At 49.0% G+C, this 26,337-nt stretch overlaps 1 protein-coding gene across 1 annotated transcript in view; it reads right to left on the reverse strand.

Moving 5' to 3' along the window:
- The window catches only part of LOC311439146 (unconventional myosin-X-like), an 84,832-nt gene extending 58,907 nt beyond the window's left edge, over positions 1-25,925 (reverse strand). Inside the window, exons 1-8 of the mRNA XM_084524503.1 lie at positions 25,813-25,925; positions 13,571-13,669; positions 9,361-9,519; positions 5,096-5,283; positions 4,721-4,855; positions 2,108-2,232; positions 1,100-1,113; positions 376-460 (exon numbers count right to left, since the gene is read on the reverse strand). Of these exons, the coding sequence (XP_084380629.1) occupies positions 376-460; positions 1,100-1,113; positions 2,108-2,232; positions 4,721-4,855; positions 5,096-5,283; positions 9,361-9,519; positions 13,571-13,669; positions 25,813-25,833 (826 nt within the window). The 5' untranslated portion in view covers positions 25,834-25,925. The remainder of the gene's footprint in view (positions 1-375; positions 461-1,099; positions 1,114-2,107; positions 2,233-4,720; positions 4,856-5,095; positions 5,284-9,360; positions 9,520-13,570; positions 13,670-25,812) is intronic.
- Positions 25,926-26,337: the final 412 nt, after the last annotated feature.

Below are 26,337 nucleotides of genomic sequence, written 5' to 3' on the forward strand. Positions count from 1 at the left end.
CATGCCTGTCAGACCAACCCTTGAACTCATCAAACAGCTCTCTTTAGCATCTGAATCAAGACTCTTCACCTTTTCTTTGCCTGTAGCCAGTTTTATTATTTGATCTCTATACCCCCTCTTCACTTTGCACAGACTTTGCCCTCCATTTCAGAGTTCCTGAAGAGGCATCTTTACTCATGCAGTATTTCTGTCATCTTCAGCCTCTTCCTCTCAACTCTCTTTTCTGTATTTTCCATGAAATCACCACACAGACTTCAGGAAAAAGTTATGTATCAAGTACCCAAAATATCCGTGCTCTAATTGACTTATACCTGCCAAGGCTTCACACGCTGGACTGGAGAGAGGAAAGAGCACTATCCCAGAAAATTAAGTTACCTTTCATCTCCCCGCTCACGCCAGCCAGCAGAGCATAAAAGATGTGGTAATTCCTCTCTCCAGGGTTCTGGTGTACCACTCTGTTCTGAAACAAAGAACACAGGCATAGCCAGTAGAAAGAGATTGCACTTGTGGTCTCAAAGGAAAAGAGAGGACTGAGATACAGGTAAATCTCTATGGTCAATGCACAAGAGGGGCTTCTTCCAGCTTAGCAATGGTGCTGTCTAAATAAGTTGTACATCAAAATCTTGTCTGGCACAGCTGTGTATCTAAGCATGTAACTCACTGAGAGAGTGTGCTCATGGTGAAACTGCAGCTTGCCAGCTCTGGCCCTGCTCCTCAGTGAGTTCCTGAGTCCAAAGAAAACTAAATCAGAGCAGAATTGATGGCATTTGGAGTTGTAATCCCATAAGCCTCTCTACAGAATTGAGTTTCCAGGTACTTGCTCTCTCTCTTTCCCCTCAGCAAACACCTTTTTCTTGTATTTTCTCTGTGTCCAGTGTTTACCACAGGCAGGAGAACACGCTTTAATAGATACAGAACCTCTTGTTCCTCCACCACCCTCTTCCTCACTTGGGTCAGCTGTGGTAGTAACACTTGAAGAGCTACGGTCTGTTCTCCATCCCTGGGATGGAGGCAGCAGCAACCAGAAGAAGAACTGGCGCTGCTCCACCAGGGATATTAGGAGAGGGCTCACCCAGCAGCCAGTAGAGGTGACACCCACCTTTTCCAGTAAATCTGAACAACATGTTAAGGAAAAAACATTCAAATGGTACATAAATACTCCTCCCTATTCCTTGTCCACAAAGGTATTATGTGGCAAAGAGACATTTAAAAGGGCAGGGTCAGATAGAGCATAGGACCTGCACAATGGTGGGGTAACCTAACAAAGGATGAGGCACATTAGGGCCGCCTAGAGAGATTAGAGAGAGCACTCTAATCTGAAAGTCTGTATTTCATACAGCAAGTCTTGCATCAGTTCTCACTGCTTCTGCAAGAGACAGCTATCTTTCATCTGCCGACAACACAAAGAGCAGAGACCAAACAATCCCAGCCTGTTGTTTACGGCAGTAGTAAATTCATCTGGCTGCTACTCCAGTGGAAATTGGTGTGGTTTGCAGTGATCGGCGGCTTTGAACATCAACATCAATAAATGTAGCCAGGGCAAATTTAGCTGCCTCATGTAGACAAAAGATGTGTCATAGCCCTTGGGAGAGGGGTACATGGGCAAACAAGGAAGAAAGTGGTCATAGCACAACATAATTTGACTCTTTCTTGTCCTTGATCAGGATTTCAAGGTCCACTGGAGATGGGCAGCCCAAAACAAGGAGCTGCAATTGGCCCTCTGAATTCCTGTTGTTCTTTGCATCCAAGTATTCCACTGGATACACTGACTCTTGGCTTGGTTTCACTTTCCTAAACCATGAATTCATTGGCAGAACATAAGGGAATGATCTTCTGGGAAAACCAGGGTGCAGTAAACATGAGGGATCTTCCTAGGCAGCAAATCGTTAAAAGGAAAACTGTTCCCACCTATTGCATAAACAAGGATTTTCCAGAGTTAGGAGCCACACAGCCACAAAACAAACACTTCTTTCTCCTTTAGGCTGCAGATTTACCCACATTCATAAACTGACTTTGAGTAATGCTGCTGAGGGATTTCCTGATCCATCCTGAGTTCCTCCTTATGTTCACTCACTCCAGCCGTGTGGTCCACTGAAGAAAAGGATACAGTCAGTTACTCGTCCTCCCTGGATGTGTCCGTGTTGAGAGAAGTGCAGCTGGATGAACTTGCCAAAGCGACTGGAGTTGTTGTTATAAACTGTCTTGGCATTTCCAAAGGCCTCCAGAATAGGGCTGCAAGGAACAAGGCAATGAAGACATGACTGGTGACGTGATAGTGTTACAACAAAGCCCATGCCCGGCCTTTTGCCATTTGCACAGCATGCACTGCCACGTGAGATTAATTTGTTGCAGCATCAGACTGGACAAGCAGGAAGAGCTCAAGGGCAAGGAAGGATGGCAAAAGCAATTTAACACACTGCTAGACAAATTTTAAACCTTTGGGATTGCAGATAATTAAATCAGTCCCTGATCAGTGTGGGCAGCTGGTGTTCATGCTGTCCAGGGCATTCCCCACAAAAGCAGATTCGAAAATGAAAGGTGGCAAAACCCGGCCGGGTTGTGTGCTTAACACAGCAGCATCCCATGAAATGGGCTTGTATTTTTTTCAGGATTTTCAGAAACGTCATTTAAGGCAAGTATTCTGTAGCTTTAAAGCACATGCTTTTTTCGTTTCTGCTTCCTTCTTTGTAAGAGAAGACAATATAAGCCATCTCTTAAAATTACAAATAAACATTTTCAAACTACCAAACAAACATAGTACTAAACTGATTTGTCTGGTACTGGAACACAAACTTTTCTTGTTACTTAAAAACTTGGTTAGGTTGTTACAAGCCACATGATTTCCAAGCAGAGGGCATATATACACATCATATATTTGAAAACTTCATTCTAAGAGAGTAAATAAAGAAGTTGCAGGGGAAAAAAAATGGTGATCAGCTGAATAACTTTGTCTCTTGGTCACCTTCCAGTCTTCAGGAGGTAGCATACAAATGGAAAATGGTGAGTTAAAATGCAGTTTGGTTCTTATTCCGCAGAGCAGCACCAGGGAAAAAGCCTAATCCCATTCAAACTGACACATCAAATGCAGGATTAAAATATTCATGTTTGAAATTTAGCCAATTCTAAAATAACCTGAAGGCCTGACAAGCAAGGAGTCTGGGAGATCCTACAAGCATGGCCTGTATGTGGTCATGCTAAATTCTAAAACATACACAATTTGTAACAAAAATGACTGCAGTTGTTACCCTGATAAAGACTGGCTTTTTAAATGTCTCCATCTATCTACTGTGTGGTTCCACTTGAAGAGAGGGCTAGATACAGGATTATTCAAAATGTAATAATTACAACAGATTATAACACAAGTAATTACAACTACGGGTACCACAAAAAATGCTGAAAGTTTCAGGCTTTGCAAGTGTTAGCTGCATGAGAAATGTGGTTATGGGAAAGGACCAACAACCTTTAAGAAACTTCAGGCAGTATTTTCATAATTTCTCCCAAACACTTTAAACAAACAAAAACATAGAAACTAATTTTCTCTGTTATGATATATTGCAACCATAGAAAATCCAATCACAGAAATCTGCGGGCATGGATCAGGAGGAGGCAAGTTCCTTGCCCTGGAGTGTTTGAAACCCAAGACCTGTGCCTCTGGAACTAGTATGTAAATAACGGTATTGCACAGGAACATCCCGCTGTGCTCACTAACACCACAAATCAACAGAAACTAATGGGAACAACCAGAAGAGAGGAGGACAGGATTATACGAACACCGCAGTTGCAGTGAGAGTGCATTAACCAGCCAGCCAATCTTTACAGCTCTAAATCATGCTAAATTAGACAAGCAAAACACAAGGAAGTATCTCTATAGTTTAGTTTGGCTGTGAGCTCAGGCGCATAGATGAAGAAGCCTTTTGGGGCATGTGGAGGAAGAAGGCACATGGATGTTGGAGGCTGGTGGCAGCTGCTAGGAGGAGCTGAACCACCATGGGACTAGGTGGGGTTGTGAGGAGTGGCAGCAGCCCTGGGATAGCCCTCTGCCTTCTTGTCCGCAGGGAGGAGGTAACAAATCAGTCCTCCACACTCATCACTCATGTTGGAATGGCTCACAAGGCATATACAAAACAGGCCGCGAGTTCCTGCGCTAATTCACCTTGCAGCGGTGGGGTCTTGCAGGCTGGGGAACCACCTCCCGAGGTAAGCTTTCTGGATCACAGTCAAGTTACCACTTAACCACTAAGCAGGCTTCAGCCTTTTAAGCCACTCTCCCCAAAGCAGATTTTGCAGGTCTTGACTCGTGACTGTATAGCACTTAAGAGCTTTTTTTCTACCTTTCCTTTTTTTAACATACGGTTCAAAGGTTTCCAGCTTTATTCACCATGCTGAAGGGAGGGAGGTTACCCACACAGCGGGGTGATGTGCCATGAGAGACGTGGGCCTGAGACCTGGGTGGAGGGCAGCACCGTGCCTTGATGGCAAGCTTGAGGGTGGGCATGGCAAGGGAGTGACCGAAGGATGGAGAAATCCTAGCTTCGGCTGGAGTATTAATTCTCCAGCTGCCACACACACCACACTGCTACTGGTGACATCCCAGCGAGGCCACAACCTCCACACCTCCCTGATGCAACTCCATTTAGCTGCACGACCATCCCAGCCCACATTCGGCCCAGCCCTGCACACCAGCAGCTGTGGAGACCCGCAGTACGGAGGTGAAGCACACCTGCTCTCCAGGATGGCTTCTTCCACGTGTGTGCTCTTCTCAGAGGCTGGGGCCCCGAGGGAGGTCTGGCTCATGGCTGACAGGAACTTCAGCAGCAGCTTGGTGCTCTCAGTCTTTCCGGCTCCACTTTCTCCGCTGTTGAGGAAAAGACATATGTTCCACTCACAGCTCCAGGACAGACTGAGCTAACAACCATCCCACCCACAGCAGAGAGGTGATCTCCAGGAAGAAACACACAGCACGGCCTCTGCAGCAGGCAGGGGAGAGGCAAAGGGTAGGGTGGTGCGGGTATTTAGGCACAAGTCATAGCACATGGAGCAGCGGGAGCGAGGCACATCATGCAGTCAGGGAGTAGCTGGTTCTCCCATTTCTGACCTTATCAGAACACACTGGCTGTCATGGCGCTTCCACAAGCAGCAGTAGCACTCGTTAGCGGTGGCGAAGATATGGGGAGGCAGCTCACCCAGGCGGTGCTGTCTGTACAGGTCTATGGCATCCACACTGTACAGACCAGGGATGGGCTTGTAAGGATTTACTGATGCCAGGATGGAGCCAATGTTTGTCTAAGGGGAGAAAACAAAACACAGCAAAGAAATAAAGCTCCAGAAAAAAAAAAAAAAAAAAAGGAAGAAAAAAAAAGAAGAAAAAAAAAAAAAGACAACAAACCTGGTCCTGAAACAACTCATGGTGAAGGGATAAAGCCTGAGTGAGGAAACTGGGCTTCCCCAGTTCGGCAAAAAATGTCAAACCCCAGTGCAGGGGCTGCATCACTGGGTATGGATGGGGCAGTTTGAGTTTCACCATTTGATAATAAAATGGTCTTAGTCTTTTGTCTTTGCTAAATTATGCTTAAACAATTCAAAAACATGAAGCCATCTTCATACCCAGCTACCTTGCAATATGCTTGAAGCTGAAAAGTACAGCTGGGATTGAAGGAGGGTCAGAAGACACCTTCAAGGACCCTTTCCAGGATCCCAAGTGGAGGGGGCTTGGCTGGGTTCAAGCAGTTCCTGGACAAGGAGGGGACACGGAGACACACACATGCAAAGAGCCACTAAAGCGTATCATTCATCTGCTGAAACGTACTGTTTGGAGCAGCTTAAATCAAGTGGTAAAGCCAAATCAAAATTGACAGCTGAAGCCCAAGGATTTGAGGACAAAAACACTGTTACATTTTCTAAACCCTCTATTTTGAAAAATATTTATTTTGAAAATCTCCCAGTTTAAGAAGAGTTTACAAGATGTAAAATAAAATACCCAAAGCCTAATATCTAATTTCAAACATTCTATTTTGTGAACTCAGAAGGAAATTCATTCTGCTTTTTAGGGCATGACTTTTTCAGTGCAGCCAACCAGCTCAAATCCAGTTATTCTCAGAGCTGCAGTTCAGAGCAATGGTGCCACCTCTCTCCTTAACAATGAATTTGTAATATGGTTAAAGTCCAGCTTAAACCCCAATGCTGGTGTGCTGGCCTCCTTCACAGGGCTCCCACACCTTGGGCTGCTCTGCTCCAGGAACACCCACCTCAGCAGAGGCGTCAGAGGAAACCCTTAGAGAGCTGCATTAGGTAAAAGCCAGGGGCAAGATCTAGTCTTATGTCCAAAACATGAACTATCAGTCACCACATATGGATATAGGGATTTGCATGCATCTACTGGATAAGCTGTAAATGGAACACGTGGTGTTGAGAAAGACACATGCATTCTCCCTTCCAAATGAAATCTGGGGACATACTGCAATGCTACGCTCCGAAGCCAGAAGCCAGACTGATAAGATGCTGTAATCACCAAACTATATGAGTCATATATTAAAGCAGCAATCACGGATCATCAGGGAAAAAACATCACCTAGACCTAACTGCATTATCAGCAGTACCCGTATGCGCAGACTAGCATGGAACAAGTCTTGAAGATCATCTCATACGGAACTTTGTAGGCAGAAATAAAATTAATTGGCAATAGAAGCAGTAAGCAAGCAGATGATCTTTGCAAGAAAAGTGGGAGGAAATGGGAAAGCACTGAGAAAGAGAAAATGGATTAGGAAAGAGCACTGTACAACCAGCTGAGCAACAGATACTGTGTGGAGACTGCATAACAGAGATGTCCAGAAATCCATCCTAACTCTTCTCCCAAACCTTCACAGAGCTTTTTCCTCTCACATGTTTTACTCTGCACTTCCCACTCTACTTTCACCTCTCCCATGGAAAATGCCGCAGCCCTTCACAGAACTTCCACTGCAGCCATCTCTCAAAGGTGTTTCTAGGAAACTTTTCCATTTCCCAGTTGCACTCTTTATTACCTGAAGCCCCTTATAGATTACTTCTGTTCACAATTTATAACAGCAGTAGCATTTGTGCATCAACCAGGTACATACTGGCCACTGTATTAGCAAGGAGTGATCTTCCCCAGGGAACTCTGCAGAGCAGGACATGCCATGCTTGGCTTGTCTACATCTCAAGTCCTACAAGAGTGGTTAGACATGGCAGAGCTAGAAACAGCACAAAATGTGATGGTCCAGTTCCTGGCTCATTTATACATCACTAACATTATGTTGGATATACTTTTTTAAAGGATTCGGGAAATGCAGTAATGAAAGGGGATTGCTAAATGCTGCAGGCTGTTGCTGTGCTCACATAATTTTCTGAAACAGCTTGGTAGAGCCTGAAAAAAATGTCTTTGGAGAACAAAAGATATCAATTTGACATCCTCTAATTATTATTATTACCCTAATTAATTAATATTATCATTGCCCAAATTACTATTATTATTAATAACTTATAATTATTATGTTAATACTGGTGTTTCCAGGTTACCCATTCCTTCAGTGCTTTTGTTTTCCAGAAAATGATTATATTTCTCACCTTTTTTCTGATCTCTGTGATTTTCTTTGGGGTATTTTTGGCCCTGACTGATAGGCATAACTCCACTCAGTACAGCTTTACCTGCAGCCTTAGCCTACTACATTCAATCTGTTAAGAGTGTTGAGGAAGGTATTAAATAAACTCAGACATTCATTTCTGGTATTGACAGATCACTGCAAATCATTAGGTGGCACTACAGCTGACATTCTCAACTTTTGCTTAGCTGAAAACAGCACACAGCAGCGCTATGGCAAAACTAACAGCCAGTGATGGGGTGACTGCAGCGTTAATGTCTGCACCACAGAAATGCATCGCACGTGTCAGGTTTGGTGCCCGCCAGGTCAGGCAGTGCACAACCACACACCAGATATAGTCCAACTCAAGGAGGGGCTTGCAGTCCTTCACTGAGGTGTTCCAGAAGTCAGGCCCTTTGTCAACCTCACAGACACTCAGATCTGAGGCGTGCAGCTGAGATGCATACACTAGGCACAGGTGAAAAATGTCATGACACCTGAACATTAACACCTTTACACACGGCTGGCGGAGGCACGGAGCTGGAAGAGGAGCAGCAGTGACAGAGCAGTGCTAGAGGCTTACAGAGAGAGGGTCCTGTGACACGGCCACAGAGCACGTGGTGTGGCATTTCTGGCACAGGGCACTGACTGAGAAGGGAGACAGCCCTGCCTCACATTGCAAAGCGTGAGGGACAGCAAACGGGAGATGGACACCCAAAAGGGTGGCCAGGTTCACTGGCAAAGAGCTGCACAGACACACTGCGGGTGCCAAGCACTGGCCAGGCAGAGCAGCAAGGCTCTGCCCCAACAGTGTGTGCACATGGGGGCTGTGCTGAGAGACAGCAGGCACGGGTCTGCAGAAACCAGAAAGGATGCACAGCATCTTCCACATCCCACTGCGGGAGATGTTTCAGAAACCGGGTCACTTTATTGATCATTTCCTGGAATACAGGTGCATAGGGTTCGGTTGCCTTGGTAACAGTTGCCACGCAACACAGATTTACATTTTTCCTGTCATAATCTGAAAAACTCTGGGTACACATACAGGATGGACAGGCAAGATAAGGATAAAGAAGGCCAAGGCAGTCTTCACAATATTTCCTCCTTGTCCTCTCCAAGCCTCACCAGAGCACACTGCCACCCCAGCAGCCTCACCCCCAGTGTGCTTTCCTTCACACGTCCCTCCCCTGCCACTTATCTCCTTCCTGAGGACCCAAGAGGGAATCAGGACATGCTCTGGGTATTCACTGTGCAACTCAAAAAAGACATAACTGCTTCTACAAGCAGAAGAAGTAGGCAACAGGTTTGCTTTCCTAGTTTAGTTGGGCTCTTTGTCCAAATCAGGAGGGTATCTCAACAACAGCATACATGTACGTCCACTGCACTTCCCAGTCTACTTGGCCATCTGTAACCTCTGAACTGCACCGACAGGGAACCTGGGGAACATGAACACCAGCTGGTAAAACACGGATGTTCATGGAGGATACGGAACTGCACAATTACCACAGATCCTAGAGCTTCTAGGATTTTTGTTCATGTTTGGGAAGTTCTTCTACATACGCAAAGAGGCCTCTCTGGTAGGGGTAGGATCTCACAGGGCTGATGGAGCTGGCAAGGCACAAAGCAGAAAAAAACTCCCCTTTTATCCACATGAAACAATGCTCAGGAAACAATGCTAAAATCAGTATTTCCCATGAAAGGTGGCAGCCCCAAAGGTAAACAAAAATCATCATCCTGAAGAGATGTGGCCCAGTCAAGCACTTACATAGATGTTACCCTGCTGGTAGCGCTGGTGCAGGTTAAGCAGGATGGCAGCTTCATGCAGATCTCCCAGCATGGACATGTCTTCTACCCCATCGATGCTGGTCTGGTGCATTGGCAAGACCTTTTCTCTGGAAAGGGAGGCCTTGGGGCACTGGAACACCTGGAGGAATGGGGAGAAGGACAAATAAGAGCATGCCACCTGGCCATACAGTCTGATTTCCTACCAGAAACAAGTGCTTTTCCACAGCTTTATCCTTCAGCACTGGAAAAGGAAATGAATAAGGCACGGATCCGCTCCCTATTTTTATATTAGTAGTTCCTCTATTCCTGTTCCTACCTATTTGAGCTCCTTGGCCAGAACCCATGGAGCACACACCCTTCCTTTGCTACTGGGTTGTTCTTTCACCTTCAGTGCTGCCAGGAACAGACCAATACAGGGCTACCTGATTTCTGCTGAAGTCCCCTTCGCAGGAGCAGGGTCCCATGAGGTGCACCAGGCTAGGCACGTAGCACACACCGTGCTCATGCTTGTGGGCAGTGGTAGCAGCTGCTTCCAGGAGACCAAGAATGGTCTTTCAAAGAAGCACAGGGGGATCACATCTCTGTATGTAGCATGGTCTAGGCAAAGATTATTCATGTTCCAGGTTTGGCCCTGGAGCAGACAGTGTCTGGGAGAGGGAGAGGATATTGTGTTGAGGGCAAAGGAAAGCGGGCAAAGCAGCTGAGAAGCCAAAGGAGTGACATCCTGTGTGCATGCTGGCATGGACATATGTGACGTGGCTTTTGAAGTGTTTGTACAATGACATTTATTAACTTCTGTCACTGCTCTGGGAAGTGTCTTCTCCTCTGTCAACACAGTTGCAATCTTCCTGCCTCAATTGCTGCAACCTTCTTCCTGCTAGAGCTTCCTCCTCCTCAATAACCCACTCTTCAGCTATCGGGTCATCTTCTTCACCCCCGTTCACACAGCTGAGATTAAATTGCTGTTCCCCTCCACCATAGCCACATCCCAGCCCTCATTTCCTCCTCCTCAGGCACGACGCTGGCATTTCACAATGCTATTTCAGTTGCTTCCCACTCTTGGATTCAACTGTGTGCCATCTCCCACCCATCCTCCCAGGCTGCGCTAGATAGCCAGACCCAAGCTGTGCAGATGGGACACTTCACACAGGCAGCCTGGAGGGGAAGCAAACTGGCCCGCAGTAACCTTTCCAAAGTAACTTGGGCTTTTCTTTCCCTTCTGAGGCACCCGGCTCTATTTCATCTCCATCCCTGCTTCTCAGCTCACCAGGTGCCACCAAAGGACCTGACGGACCCCACAGAGAGGGAGCCCACGGTGTATAGCATGGATCTCAGTGCTTTCTCCTGCCTGCTCCCTTGCAGTCCTCGGGCTGCTGTAGCTGCTAAGGAGAGGCCAGCCCGGCAGCTGGGAGCTGCAGACAGAATCAGGTCACCCTGCCCCCTCCCAGCCACCTCGCCAGAGCTGGAGCTGCGGCAGGGAGCTCACGGCAGCAGCACCATGCAGGCGCCCAGACAGTGCCCCTTACAGCACCCTACCCGCACCGCTGACGGAGCAGCAGAGGGATAACCTGCTGCAGGATCTTTGTCTTTGGAGCAGACACTGCATACGCTTCCATGGGAGAAATAGGGGAGCAGGTTGGCAGAGTGGGACAGAGAAATCTGGGGAACAGTACAAGCTACAAAGGTACGTCAGGAGCAAAACCACTACAGCACTTTCAGAGCATGAGCCAGCAAACCTCCCTGCCTCTCTTCCCTCTGCTGACTTGGACTGATTTTGGAAGGGGACAAGTCCAAAATGGTATGATGCGATCTGCTTGGCAATTACTCATTTACCACCACACCGTCAGCACTTGTGGCTATTTGGGCCAGACAAGAAACAATAAAAAAATGTCTAGGGAAAAAGCTGAGTGCACAAGTGTCTCAAAAGATAGCAGACGTTTGGCAGCACCTGTGCCAAGAGGCTGCTATGTCTGAACAATAATTGTGCGATGGGTCAGAGCTTGTTTACTTCCTCCTGTAGAAAAAAAGAAGAAAATGGGACCCTGAAGAGTAACACAGCCTTGAACACAAGGCTAAATGATTAGTCAGGACTAGATCATCATCTATTAACCCTGTCTTGAGGCTTTTGATAGTGATTATACATCATCCCTCCCTAAAGAAGAATCTGGTCCAAAATCCACAGTTGCACAGGTGCTCTGGTAGGACTGTAGCAAAGCCACAGCAAGAGGAGTGCTCATTAGCTCTGGTACCCTCTGGACAGAAACACTGCTCACGCTTCCTCAGGTGGAAGCTGGGTCCTCCAGCCCCATTAGGATATTGGAGGGGTTTTCTTCATGCCTGTCAGAGGCATGTGGCATGGGGAAGAGCTTTCAGGTCTTCCCTAGCACTGGGAGAGGGCTGGCTTTTAGCCTGTCCTCTGGCTTCCAGGGTGGACACGTTTCCTGTCTCCGTATCACCAGGGATCATTCAGGGTCCCGGGGACAGGAGACGTGTTTTTTTGTTCTGCCCATTGTTGCGCCAAAGGGGTTTTCCCCAAGAGGAGCTCTGACGTTTCAGAGGCACAAACGTGACCCAGACACGATGACTCTCCACCCTTAGAGCTTGCAGGGTGCTGCACTGACTGGCCAGCCAGGCCCTTTCCCAGGCCAGGAAAGAGGCCTTCACTACTACCCCACTCAGGTCTGGACTCCTCCATCAGCCTGGAGCACAGTTCAGAGGAGCACCCTCCCCACCATCCTGCCTCAGGTATGGTAAGCCAAGGCTGGCTTCAGTGGTTTGCACTACTGAGCTGATTCCCCTGGCTGATTTTCCCTGAAGCAAGTGAGAAGGCACAGACAAACTGATCTCTCAGCAGAGCTGCCTCTGGAATCCCCCTTTTCCAAAAACAGCTAATGTTTAAACGGAAAATTATAGGCATTAACAAGCAGTTCCTTATTAATTTGGGAAGAAAAATACCTTTTAGTCTTCTAACTAAACAAGCCCTCAAATACCTCATGGATACTTCACAACGCAGCCAAAGATTTCTGCTTTCTCCCCAGTGATGAAGTTTTCCTCCTCGACCCCAAATTCACCCACTAGTGTGACCCTGAGCACACAAGCAAAGCTCCCACCCAGCATCTGTTATGTTTATTCATAAAGCTTTGGGCTGGTCTGTCTCCAATGCAGTTTCCAATCTCTTGTGTTTCATAAACGTCGGCTCCTCCTTTCCTTCCAGGAAGTCACATTTCTGATGGATTTGTTGCTTGAGAAGTTTTTAAAGAAATAAAAACAAATGGCAAAAGCCCTGAAGTGTAAGACTGGACACCTTACCTCAGAGCCACAGGGAAGCTGGGCCAGAGCAAGCACGAGGACACTAGATTTAGAGATCAACTGGCTCATCCAGTCCAAACCCAAATGAAGATGTTTTCATCTGAGTTTTCAGCAGGGATAAGACAGACGATCCCTCCTAGAGTTACCAAGTAATAAGCAATAAAGAAGGAAGGCAAGGGAAGCACACAGGACAGGTCTGTGGAGGGCACTGACTAGAGAAAGCCCTAGAGCCACCACCGTGTGCTTTTTCCTGCATAAGCCATAAAGCACACAGCCGAATTTGACTAAGAAAAAAACCCTTGGTGATGGCAGTTAATAGTTTTCCCAGGGTTAGCAAACCGAGCTGACTCACCGAGGATTAGGACAGTCCCTAGGGGTCACTTCCTACCAACAGAACTCCACGAGCACTGCAGCAGGCACACCAGGGAATTGCAAGGAGCACAGGGCTGGAAATAGGGCAGGGAAGAGGTTTGTTCCCCATTGCTGGCGGAGAGCAGGCAGAGCTGAACAGAACAGCCCTTACAGCCACATGGCTTGGAAGAATTTAATCGTAGCAGAAAGGGTTGATTACCTGGTGGGGCTGCATCCTTCCTAGGAGCCTTTTGCCGATATGATGGCACCATTAATGCAGCTTCATCACAGACGGCACAAGAACAGCCATGCAAAGGGAGGTGGGTGGACAAATGAAGAGAAGAAAGGGAGACCAATCTTCTTTCTAAGCTTAGTTAGACCTTTGGCATTGTTTATAATAGAGTTGGGATACTTTTCAGGCAGTGGCAGCACTTGAACTGATACATTTCCTTTTAACATAAATATGCAAGATCATGAACTCCATCTTGCAACTTGGCGTAGGCTACAGCCTCATGCAAACCTCCACTTACCGTGCCATAATCTGAGGTGAAGAGCACGTTTCCATCGGCACATGAGCCAACAGTGCATGGCTGCAGCTGGTCCTGCTCCCGCAGCCATACCCTGGCACCCTGCAAAAATCAGAAAACCTCCCATTAGAAAGAACTGCAAGGTCTGCACGTGGGGTGTGAACGCCCAAGCAGAGCTGGAGGAAGCTGCAGTGTTCTAAGGCTACTTCCAAACTGCAGCTGCTTACAATTTTTAAGTGAGTCCTATTTAAGTTTTCAGGGAAGCTAGTTTGAACTTCTTCAATATAACATGAGAGGAACAAAAAGCAGCTTTAATGAGCTTTGTGAAGAAACCAACATAAGGAAACAGCAGTTTTTATAGAAAGTACTGGAAAGATACAAACACAGAGTAGTGGGTTAGACTGTCTAAACATTTTTCAACTTAGAATAGCAGGTCATCAAAAGTCATGCTATAATAATAATAGAAAATGTAAATAAAGCCTGTTTACAATTTCATACACCCACACGTCATTGTAGGTCAAAATGCTCTCAGAAACCATCAGCCAAAGCTAAGCAGATTTCACAGAGCTTTCTGCTTTCCTCTCTTGCAAGAGTTTCCTTGGATAAGTGACACAATCTGAGTGTTTTTCTGATGTATATATACACTGATGTACACGTGATGGCCCTGACGTGTATAGTCTCACACACACACCACAATATCTTAAATTGCTCAGTGTCTCCCCAGACAACCCTGAGCACAAAGGCAAACTTCTGGTAACACGTATTTATGTCCAGTCGAAGCTGATTCTCAGCCTTGTGTTTCAAGACCTCAATACACAAAGCCAGGCTGTGTCACAGGAAAGGATGGGTGAATGGCTTTGCTGTGAAAACCTGGGCGGAGGGGAAGGTCCAGGGGAAGGTGTCAGGATGTGAGCAGAGATCAAAGTCTGGGGCTCACCATACCAAATGTAAATTCCATCTGCAGCAGCTGCTGCAAAGGCAAAGCTTTATGAATTGCATGGATCTTAAGTCAAGAAATAGATTTAAGAATTACTGCTAAAAAAAAAGTATTAGAAACTAGGCTTGTGGATAAGAAGTCCTTGGATAAAGTAATAGAAAAAAGGGGCTCAAAATACAACTTTAATGGATGCCAACTGACATACAGGAAAAAGTGTGTGAGTTTCATCTGAAAACTTTCTAGTTACATAGAAACACAGCCACGTGGCCTCCTAGTAGTCATCACTGCCCTGTGGCCACACCAAGACACCTCTGTAACCATGCAGATGATCTTAAACTTTACATGTTTATTTGGGCTAGGTAATAAAAAGGTCATGAAGACCAAAATTACTTTAGCTTTTTTGATGGAGCTTTCACCAGAACCATGCCCAAAATGGTGTTGTGCAAGTAAGCAGCCAGTCAGCACCTAGAAAAAAGAGATAAAATGCAAGAAGAACAAGCTGCCCCACCAGATACAGTCTGCATTATGCAGAATTAGGCACAGCATCAAACTGCTCTTCAGTTATCGCAAACCAATATGTTCTGTCTTCCCATAGAAATCAAACTCTGCTTAGCTAGGTATTCAGAAAAAGCCAAAGTGCTGAACTGTTCAGGAATATTAAGGACATCCCGCTTTTTTCAATCGATTCATAAACCTACTTTCTTCCTAATTTGTTTTATAACCCTACGATATTGATTATGAAAGCCCTCTTAAACATGTCAGCACCATTACCTCCTTGTTTATAGGCTTATTATATTTGAAGAGATATGATATGATTTCCATATTACATTAGACAGAATGTGGAACAATAGTTTATTCTTACTGGTTTATTTTACTATTTTTAACTACTTTGGTCACTTTTAATACTTTAAGACCCTGGATTTTCCTTTCTTTAGAAGATATACCTACAACCTCCGGCCCTCCCAGGTAAGGAACTGGTTTTAATGACGTTAAGGAAGCTGGCATAATTCTAGCTTCACTGTGATGTTCTCTTCTAGATTTCCCACAGCAGGCAGACTGATTTCACATCACTAGATGAATGAAAAACACCGGTTCAAGGATGTATGCCAATGCGAGAATTGTGTGTGAAGCTCTGCCCTCATAACCAGTGAGCAATTGAAATAGAGAAGTGTTTTCTTAATGTTACAGATTCGAGTTTCAAGATCGCAGAGAGATAGCAAGCAATTCATTGAATAAGGAATTCGAGGGACTGTTAGAGATCTTCGCAACATCCTCTTATATTTTCTGAAACTTGTGATGCTTGAGACAGTGTCCTGAAGTACCCAGGCAAGACACTGGTGGTTAGAAATCATCCATGTCCCAAATCGTATTCAGACTCTTCACAAACATCCTCCACTAATACATGTTGCTGTTCACATTGTTTTCACTAAAGGCTCCTAGCTACCATCACAATATCAAGAGCAAAGAATCATCATCAAAAACCTGAAAATATGTTCCCGGAGTTCCCAATAAAGAGCAAGATGAAAGAAAACCTTTTCTAATATAAGTAGCACATTCTCAACAGTGCACTCTCAACAGCCTGCAGACACCACTAACCCACACAATCACAGCTGGGAGCTCCATTAGTCAGGAGCTAGACCCACACCCTCCCCTGCACACACACACAGCATTAGCAGCATGCCTTCCTTGCAAGACCTCGTGCACACCTGCAGACAAAGGGAACCCAGGTTACACACACTTCCCAGTCCCTAAACTCAGAAACTAGTTTGGAGGAATAGGCAGCTGATGATCAGCTACACAGAAGGTGCTCCACAGGCACCAACTCTGATTTTTTATTAGGTATCATTTAGAGGTGAGAAGGAGGGAGACAGACAGTGTGATCCCTCTATCTTTGACTCCTAGAAATTATCAGAAGGTCCAGACTAACTCAGTTCCCTTTCCCAGCAGAAGTCCACATACAAATATAGTAAGAAATACTCCCAGAAGCAGAAGACCTACTTCTCTTGTACAGTATTGCATCATGTTCTACAAACTTATGGGAGATCCTTCTCCTGCATGCTGCCCAAGAGCAGAAGGCAAAGAGATGAAACTCCCAGGCACTAGGGTATTTCAGCTGTCCAGGACTTACTTCAGTCCACTTTGATGTTTCAGCAGTTTTCACAACAGCAATTGCCTCTGCCCAGTAGAAGTGCACTGCACCCATTTATTTTGTTTCCAGAAGGAGCATCATGCTGAGACAGCCTGACTAGGAACCACAGAGCAAATTATTCTAACTTCTGCCCAGCATAACACCCATTTCCTGAAAGACTGAGTTTGTTTTAGTGCATCTCCTTCCCTCAGCCCTTTTTTTCTAAACATGAAATTCCCCAAGGAGCCCTGACTAAATACAGAAACAGATGGTGACACCAAAGAAACTGCCCTCACATCGTTCCCCTCTCCCCCAGTACCATGCATTTCATTGATCAGTTGAAAGGATTAAATTGAGCAGAAAACTTAAAAACTGCCAGGCAGCAAGACTAAGCTTCCATGGGAGAAGCAAGAGAAGCAAAGCAGAACAGCAATCTGCTGGGGTCGGGCGGGTCCCAGCTTCCGCAGGCAATACAGATGATGGGAAAAACCCTGCTCTCCAAGCACAAGATGGAAAAAGCTCAGTTTTTTGACTGGGATAGAGAAATTCTTACCTGCATCCAGAAACAAGACAATATCACAAAGAACGAAGCGACAAGCAATCACTGATTTGAAAAGAATACATTAATGGAGAGCTAAGGAATAGAGTGATGATTTTGTGTAACTGTTTTCAAATGAATAAAACTGGTAAAATACTAAAGATATTTGAGTTCCTTTTATAACGAGAATAGCTCTTCCCCTCCTGATTCCTCTTTTAAGTAGGACTTTGTCAAATTACCCCAACACCCTCAAACAGTGCAAGGACAGCAGCTACTGAAAGAAAGAATAAAGTAGTAACATACCAGAGTTCCTGTACCAAGAGGTCACTTGGATATTAAACAAACTCAGAGACCAGCATCCTCATTCCTACGGTCTCAGTGACAATCTGTCCACGATCTGGCCTTACCACAAAGTGCATAGCAAAGCACAATCCTGAAAACTGACACCATAACAGGGAGTTATAATTTAGAAAATAAAGTTGCTTGCATACCAAGAGCACTGTTTCATCAGCCCTGTCTCACGCTCACAGTGTTGTCTTTTACTGAGGACAATGAACTCTAGGACAACATTTTTTTGTTCTTAGAGCACCTGGCACTTTGGGGTCCTTGACTTGGAAATCCTTGCGCACGATCCTCCCTCCTTGTGCACAAATCTGTGCAGCTCCCAGGAGCAATGTGCTTGGCAGGGGTGCATCAGGTGGGTTTATCAATGGTCCAGGAGTTACTCAAAGAGGAAAAATGCTTTTGGCTGAAAGATATTTTCCAGAGAACGAATCATGCAGACAACTGCCCAGCTTGTTTCCATTATGACATGTTTTTGTGATGTTGTCTTTGTGAAAGAACAAGGCTCTCAGCCTTCAGACCTATCTGCAGAGATATATTATTAGAGGCCAGCCCTTGCAGGGCCTTGGTTTGGGCCAATTCCTCCATCAGCCATTCTGCAAGGGGCAGGGATGTCTCAGAAAAGGACTCCCCTGCACTGTGAGTCCAAGATAAACACCACTGTGGGTGCTGTAAGTTTTTCAGCTATATCTGTCATTGTGTATATGCATACCTTTGTCCTGAGGCTGTTCAGTAGGTATTAGATATCCAAGCCTTGTGTTTTCCCTGCCGACAGATCCATATGCTCCTAGGCTTGGAAGCAGCATCGTGCAAAGTCAGCTCTCTTCCTGGCCTCAGTGGGCTTTGTGGTTGAAAGCCAGGCAGCAGCACTTGGGCTGGAAAGGCCCGTGCCATGCAGACAAAGCCAGGCTCGGGTTTCAATAAATGCACTTTTCAACAGATTGATCTAGATGATCATGAATAAGTGATAGGACAGAAATAAAGAGACTTAGCTAATGGACACAAGACTGGTGGGGAGGGGGAGTCTGTGACACCCTAGATCCATATGGGAAGGGATGCAGAAACCCTGCGGCGTTTCTTGTGTCAGTCTGACATGAAGTCACCTAGACAGTCCCTAGGTTAGGTGTGACCAGCAAGAGTGGTGCCTCTGGGGGCCTGGGGCAGCCCAGGAGACCACAGGTGGAGAGAGACAGAAGCAGGAATGGCCGAGCCAGCAGCAGCCAACATGGAGCGGCTGGGAAGAGCAAAAATAACAACAAAAAATAATTTACTTCTTGTAAGGCACAAGGATGACCTGCTGTGACGCTAGGAGGGACTGGATCTCACCTGGGAATGTGCCGTGGTTGCAGCCCCACAGGCTGTACCCGTGGGGCTCAGGGAGATCCACGGCCAGCACAGCTCCTGGGGCCAAGCACAGCTCGTGGGGCCAAGACCCAGCTCAGCCCCTGGCTCAGGCAAGTTCAGTTATCAGCCCTGCTCCTTACTAATTAAGGGGAAAAGCCCTCAGCGTGCCAGCCGATCTGCAGAATAACAGCTCTGCGTTATCAGGAAAAGGTTGCACGTCTTAAATCCTCTCAGAGCAGTTCGTCACTTCTGGTCACTTATGTACATGCACCGATTGCCACCCCTCTCGCCACCCCCTCCCATCTGCTCTGCGCCTCTCTCCTCCCCCAGTTTGGCTGCTGCACTGCCTCTCTCCTCCTGCACGTCTCCCTGCCTCAGATATCCCCCAGGATGCGCCTGCTCCTTCAAGGCAAGAGCAGCCACCCGCTGCAGCAAGCACACCGGCTCCTCGCCACGAGACAATTTGACCAACAGCTTCACAGCTGCAGCTGGACTGAGGTTTCCCACTTGTCCCCAGCATAGCTGTGCCCAAGGCCCACCAGGGTCTTGCAGCTTTCCCTGTAATCACGCCAGTGCCACAGCACCTGCTGCAGGTCGGTGAGTCTGTGGGTGCCAAAGGCAAAGGGGCCGTGGAGTGACCACTCGTCTCAGCGTGGCAGTGCCTACGCCCAGATATGACACTTAAGCAGGAAGGCAGTTTTTATCTAAACCAGAGGAAGGTCAGAAGGGGTGGTTTCTGCCCATCCTGCTGCGGATGACAGCACAGCTGCCGTGTGAAGCTGGAGACGGTGACAGTGTCACCTTCTCTCCAAAACCCACTCAACACTGAAGCACTCTTGTAGCACTCTCGTGGCATTCAAGATCCACAGAGGAGAGCTCAGGGCCTCACGAGGACACAGCAGCCTGTCAAAAAGAAGCCAGCCCCAGCGTCTGTGCAATGCATTTTGTAAAACTCTCAGATGAGGGCCCTGAAACTATTTCTTCAGCAGTTTCTGTTAAGCATAAATCGGGATGATGGCCAATACCTTTCTGCATCTTGCCACATCCTTGACTCCAGTGATTCCCTGCCATGCAGAGTTGTACCGGCTAGTCATAGATTATATGGAAAAGCACAGTTTTTAAATCAGTCTCATTCCCATGAAGCAGAAAATCCCCTTTTCTCCTGGTTAGAAGCGGAAGAACAGAGGATCCCAATCCACCTTCTCTGTCTCATCCATTATTTTCTGCTCTTTTGCCATGTCTCTCCCTATTTGTCATCTCACTAATAAAGTATTCTTGAGTGTTTCATACTCTTCACGTGAGACATTTTCCTGGTGTTTGATCGTCCTTGGTGTCCTTGCCTCAAACACCATGAAAAAAGCAAGTGGAGTGCCTCTGAACTGGGATGCACTTTCAGCCAATCTGAAATAAGGGTGGAAGTGGAAAAAAATAAAATAAAAAAAAAGGGAAACAGCCCATATAAGTAAGATGTTGGGAAACAGAAAAGACAGCAGAGTCTGAGCTTCACTACTTTCTCTTCTAAAATCACTGGGGAAAACAGCATGCGCTGGTGGCAGTATCCAGTTACTAGATGGGGATGAGAGCATTGTGAGTAACAATGGAGACATGCACAAGTTTTTAATAGGCAGCCCTGGAAAGCACCCCTCTTGCATCACATTGAGATGCTGATGAACTTTCCCATATTCTAGTAAATGGAAAGGACATAAAACGCTTTAAAAATCAACAGGTCCAAGCATTCCCAGAGATCTGAGTAATAAAGTTTCTCAGCAGCTGATATTCATTTTTGATAAGCCTGGCAATGAAGAGGAAATTCCATGAGACCGGAAGGGTCACAGCCTAAATGAGGGCTCTGGCAGGATTATCCCAAGTAGCCGTGGGTTGCTTAACCTGACAACCCCAGGGAAGATAAAGAGTTTTTTGCCCCCAGCATTTTCAATGTAATGGTAGTGTAGTGTCCATCATTTTCCAGTGCCAGTCAGCATGTGGAAAGATGGCTAGTCAAACAGATTTCTTCATTCTTTTATTAGCATACAAGCATAAGAGATAAACTGGACAGTAACAGACTCTCATAAAGCAGTGTTCTGATAGGAGACAGGTCCTGAAGAGCAAACAGGTGAAAAAGCAGCAAAGGGACATCAAAGCAATAGTTATGAATGGGGAAAATCATTACTGAGTGAGGGAGTTCCTAACAAAACTCTGCAGGGACAGGGCCAATACTATTCTGTGTTCTCATCAAGGATGTAAAACCAAAAGCAGTGCTGCTAAAGCTGGCAGATGCCAACATCTGGTAGATCAGTAAGTGTTCACAAGGATGAGACCATCAGAGCAGCGTGGATTCCACGCTTGTTTGGACAAAATGGGATTAAAATACAGCCAAACGGAAAGGTCAGATTCAGGGGAGAAGGAATGCAAGAACACTTCAAAGAGAGGAATGTCTACTGGAAAGTCACAGACCCAAAGAGGATTGTGAATTGCTGCACAGAAACTCCCAGGACATTTGGTTGCAACAAGAGCTGATGCGTGTCTTGGGTGGATAAACAGGAGCAAGGAAGTTTACTGCTTACTTAGGCTTTGAGGTGTGAGAAAGAACCCTTTCAGAGAGCATCTAAAAAATTCAGTCATTTCTGCTCTTCAGACAGATCCCTTGTAATGCAAAAGCACTTGTGAAAATGTTAACGTCATTATGTAGATTAGCCAGAGCCAGGGCTGCCCTATCTAGCCCAGACGCTGATAGCATGGGGATGAGAGCAGCATGTGGCCCAGCACGGGCTGCAGCCCTCGCCTCGCTCCCTGCACGCTCAGCCCCCTCCTGCTTGCAGACCCCTGCGGCACTGCTGCACTCCCGCTGCCCCTGCAGCACCAGCACAGGCAGCCGGGGGCCCGAGGATGATTTCTTGCAGGCTGAAGAGATATTTGGGATGGAACAGCTCTCACGAAGCAGAAGCAGGACCCAAAAATGGATGTGGCTGCCAGACACTTCAGAAATGAACCAGGATTTATTTTAAACCCAGGTTGTGTAACCACTTGAAGAAACTGCAAAAAGCGGGGGATCCTCCAGAAATAAGAAGACTTTCCAGAAAGCGTGATTCAGCCAAATCTTAATCATTGGTTCAATATGCAAGTAAGGGGAATGAGCAGGACTAAGTCCTAATGCCAGGGCCCGAATTTCCACCTCCTCCTCAAAGACACCGATCCCCGCATCTGCGTGAGGCCTCGCCACTGGTTCACTTCACCCAGACTCGTGTGGCAGAAGTTTCAATCTTAATGATCCCATTTAAATAGCTTGCCCATTTTCCTTAAAGTAAAATGGGAAATAAGATGTTGCGAAAGGTTCACCGTTATGGTGGTACAGCCACGGGAGGCGAGAAGCGAAAGCGGCATGGCACGAGGAGGGTTGGCAGGCAGCCTGCTTCGTGTGGGCTCCCCTGCACCCAAACTGCAATTGCTGCTCCTGAACAGGGCAGGGGGTCCTTCTGTCCCACCTCTACCTCCTGACAGCTCTGAGAGGTCTGGGGCAGGCGCAGCTGGGATGGGGGACTCTGCATGCAGGACATCCGTGCTGAAGCAGTCCCATGGGTATCTTCAAGGACAGCCATACTTCTCTTTTGCTGAACCGCACAGACTGACCAGAGAGGGGTTGCTCTGTGTCATATTTACTTGGTGACCCTCGAGCATTACATTTGTAGTGGTCAGCATTTCTCCTCTTCCCAGTCTCTTGAGATCCTCTTTTCTGGGAGGTCACAGTACTCTTGCTAAGCTATCAGGGAGCGTGGTGAGGCGTGTGGTCCTCAGGGGAGGAGAGGCTCAGTGGGATTTCTCCCCTGCACAGCAGCCCTGCTGCTGCAGACGTTCTGCCTATCGCTCCTTCCCAAGCTGGCATTTCCCTAAGCCAACAGTTGTTAACACACAGGCCCTCATCTCACCATTATCTGGGAAGACAGCACATCACTCATGGTCAGCATCATCAAAGTCAGCTGGAGCATTTATTTCCCTGTGCTGCAGACAAGGGGCTGCGGGAGGATTCTCCAGGCTGCCTGGCCAGACACCTCGCACAGTTTGGGGCCGTGGAGGTGGCTCAGATGCGCACATGGTTGTGAGTTGGGCAGCCCCTGTGCTCCAGACAGGCTGCTCCTCCATGGGCTTGGCCCTGGGGCTGGTCCCCATACACCCCTGGGGGAGGACAGGGTCAGTGAGTGAGGACCATGCCTGCTGTTGGGAGGAGAGCAGAGACCGCCACAGCCCTGCAGGACATCAGCACAGGATCCCCCTGCCTTTCTGCCCCCACCTTAGAAAGCTTAAGGACTTTGGCGGATTTGTTCTACAACATGGATTAAATGTGCTGCATTTCACCAGAAGAGCCATGAGGAAACATGTTTAACCCTTACAAATGCCAGCATGTCTAGGCCTATGACAGGACAACGGCGTCTGTGACTCCACCAGATGCTGCTGCCTGGTTCAGCCTGACATGGGGCCATGCTGCTGGTCACTGGAGAGCAGAAAGGGCCTCAGAGAGGGACGGGATGGGAGCAGCATCTCCTTTAACCCTGGTCATGGCACTCCTGCTCCTTGGGGAGACTGGAGAGCGAGTCACATCCTCTGTGTCACCCCACATCCTGCCCATGCTCCAGACATGCAGGGAAAGCACCACCCGGCACGGCTGGCCGCAGCCCTTCCCTCCGGGGCCCCTCCTCCCTGAGCGCCAGGCATCTGATGGCAGGCGTGCATCCAGAGCTCTGTGCTCTGCCACGTGCGGGGATGAAGGGTTTCCATGCCAGGGCACGGCAGGGACAAGCCATGGCAGCACGCATCCCACCAGCTCACTGTCTGTGGGTTGCAGTCAGGGGAGGGCACAGCCCGTGGGAAGTCCTGCGGCGGTGCCACGCTGGCACAACCTGCCCAAAGCACCCCCACAGCCAGGACACATGGGCTGAACTCATCATCAAGCCGATTATCATAGGTGGACTTCGAAGCATAAGAACTGCCCTGGTCTCTGCCAAGTCGAGAGGGGAACCAGGGAAGCTGGGAAGACACGCAGCATCCACACCTAACCCCAGACACCACCAGTTGTGTGGCCCCGCATGCTGTCTGAACGCTGGCAGCACAGGGTGGGAGCCTGCTGAAGCCAGACCAGCAACGTGCTGGGGGTTGAGCTATCCATTGTGAGGGATGACATGCATCCCCCGGGACAATCTTGGCTTCTGCTGCAGCAGAAAGAGGTGGAGCAACTCCCTTCTGCTCAGGCGCTGCCCTCCCACCAAGAACCCCCATGGAGAAGGAGGAAGAGTGGCCGGGATGCAGCAGATGCCAAACATTCCTGCTCCAGTGGAGCCACGATCCCTGCTCTCACCCCCACCGCCTTTCCTGCAAGGCTCGACGCTTTCCCACGTGTGCTCGCCCTGGTTCTCCAGCCCTGGCCACCTTGCTGCACCAGGGTTTGAGCCCATGACTTACGGGAGATGTAATAAAAGTCCTAGAGAGTCCGGGCTTCAGGACTGCCCCCAGACCTATCCAGGAAATCCGTGTTTCACCAGGTAAGGGCAGAATCACGCCTCGATGTGCAGAGCTGGACAAAGCGCAGAGCGCCCTGCTGGGTGCTGCTGCAGACACACACCTCCGGGCATCCTCTCTGCCACTGCCCTTTTCTGCCAGGCACTTCAAGCTCCTCGGTGGCTATTCCCGGTTCGCAGTGACAGAGGGGTGGCCACAAAGGCTCTGGTGAAATGGCCCTTTGGGAAACCCTGGCCTCTATCTGATTAGATCCAGGCTGCCAGGAGCAGCAGGTTAATCAGTTAATGGCTGAAACGATCCTGGGCTATCCGCTGCGCTGGCCCCGGGGCAGCCCCTGCCGTGCAGCCCAGGGGCAGCGGCTCCTTCCTTCCCAGATCTGGGAAAACATCTGCTGCGATAAGGCCAGCGCTTCCTGGGGGAGGGTCAGGCCCCGGCCCATTAGCTGCTCCGCAGGGGCTGGAGTTCCCCTGGCGCACCCAGGGCAAGGCAGGGGCCAGACACTGGGTTTAATGGGCTGGAAACCAATGGGGACCAGAGAGGGGATGCCTGACGGCCCCAGCCCCAAGGCCCCAAACATGAAATTTTCAGAGCTAAGCCGCAGACCTCAGGATGGTCCCATGGCCCCACAGAGTCACGGACGCTGTCGCCAACAGGGCCAGTACGGGCTGCCCCCAGCCTCGCAGGAGACACCCTCACAACCAAAGGCAGCACCAGGCCAGGCTGGCAGCTTGTCGAGCAAAGAGGCAGAGAGCATTTCAGGAGGGCTGGGGCACACATGGCACCAGCCACGTGCATTAGGGCTGCGCACCTCCGTCTCCCGAAGGCGCGATGGATGCTCCGCGTACTGCTGCAGAGCACCGGAGGAAGGAGCGCTACGGGCGCTCGCAGGACCACAGCCCATGTCTTATGGGGACCAGCCTGGCTCCGGAGGAGCCCGCTGGTGTGAAGGTGACTGGGCAGCAGCCCCGGTGAGGCAGAGGCTGGAGGCGGGCGCACCCTCACGCCGCACGCTCCCCGACTCCTCGCCGGCCTCGGCTCTGGCCCGGTGCCACGCGCGGCGAGCCGAGCCGTGACATGCAGACGCAGGCAGGAGCAGGCTCCGGACCTTTAAGTCGCCCCGGGGGATTAAAGCAGCATGCGAGCGTCTCCGGGCAGCCATGACTATGGTGCGACACGCACCGAGCCCGCAGCACGAGCGGCTGGAGCCGCGCATCCCTCGGGCTCCGGCTCCCCCAGCCCACGCGTGGGCTCCCGGACCCCACGCAGGGCCCGGGCGGTGCTGGGGAGCCCCGCACGCCACCTCCGAGCGCTGATTAAAATTAAAAAAAATAATAATAATAATAAAAGTGAAACTTGGGCTCCGCTGCCGCGGGCAGCATCCTCCCCGCGCCCCCGCCGAGCCGCTCCCTGCGGCGTCAGCATCCCACCGCTGTGCCCCCGGCGCCCACCTGGCGGAGAGAGGCGTCCATCTCAGCGCTGCATCGCCGTGCTGTGCCGAGCCGTGCCGTGCTGTGCTGAGCCGTGCCGAGCCGTGCCGTGCCGTGCCGGGCTGGGCTGGGCTGGGCTGGGCTGGCCGCGTCCCGCCGCCGCTCGCCGGCCCCGTGCCGCGCTGGCTCCGCCTTGCGGGGAGCGGGGGGAGGCCGGGGCCGCCCCCTCCGCCCCGCCCCGGGCAGCCGGCACCGGAGGGGGGCCGGGGACACCGGGACGGGGGCAGCGGAGCGAGGGGGGGCTGCTCCGGGGGCAGCTCGCCCCGGAGAGGGGCAGGGGGCCGGGGGCGACGGGCAGGTGGGAATAGGGTCGGGAGGGGTCCCCAGCGGCTGTCCCGAGGGCGCTTTGGGGTTGGGGTGCTGCAACGGCAGGGGCTGGGTGGTGGGTCCCAAAAGCGCGGCGGGGAACCTGGTCTGGGGAAGGGGTGGGTGGTGGGGTGTGCGGACGTGTTCCTTGCAGTGGGAAGAAGTTAGTTTGTTTTTCTG

This window comes from Aythya ferina (assembly GCF_964211825.1).
Source record: "Aythya ferina genome assembly, chromosome: 6".
In the NCBI taxonomy this organism is placed as follows: domain Eukaryota; kingdom Metazoa; phylum Chordata; class Aves; order Anseriformes; family Anatidae; genus Aythya; species Aythya ferina.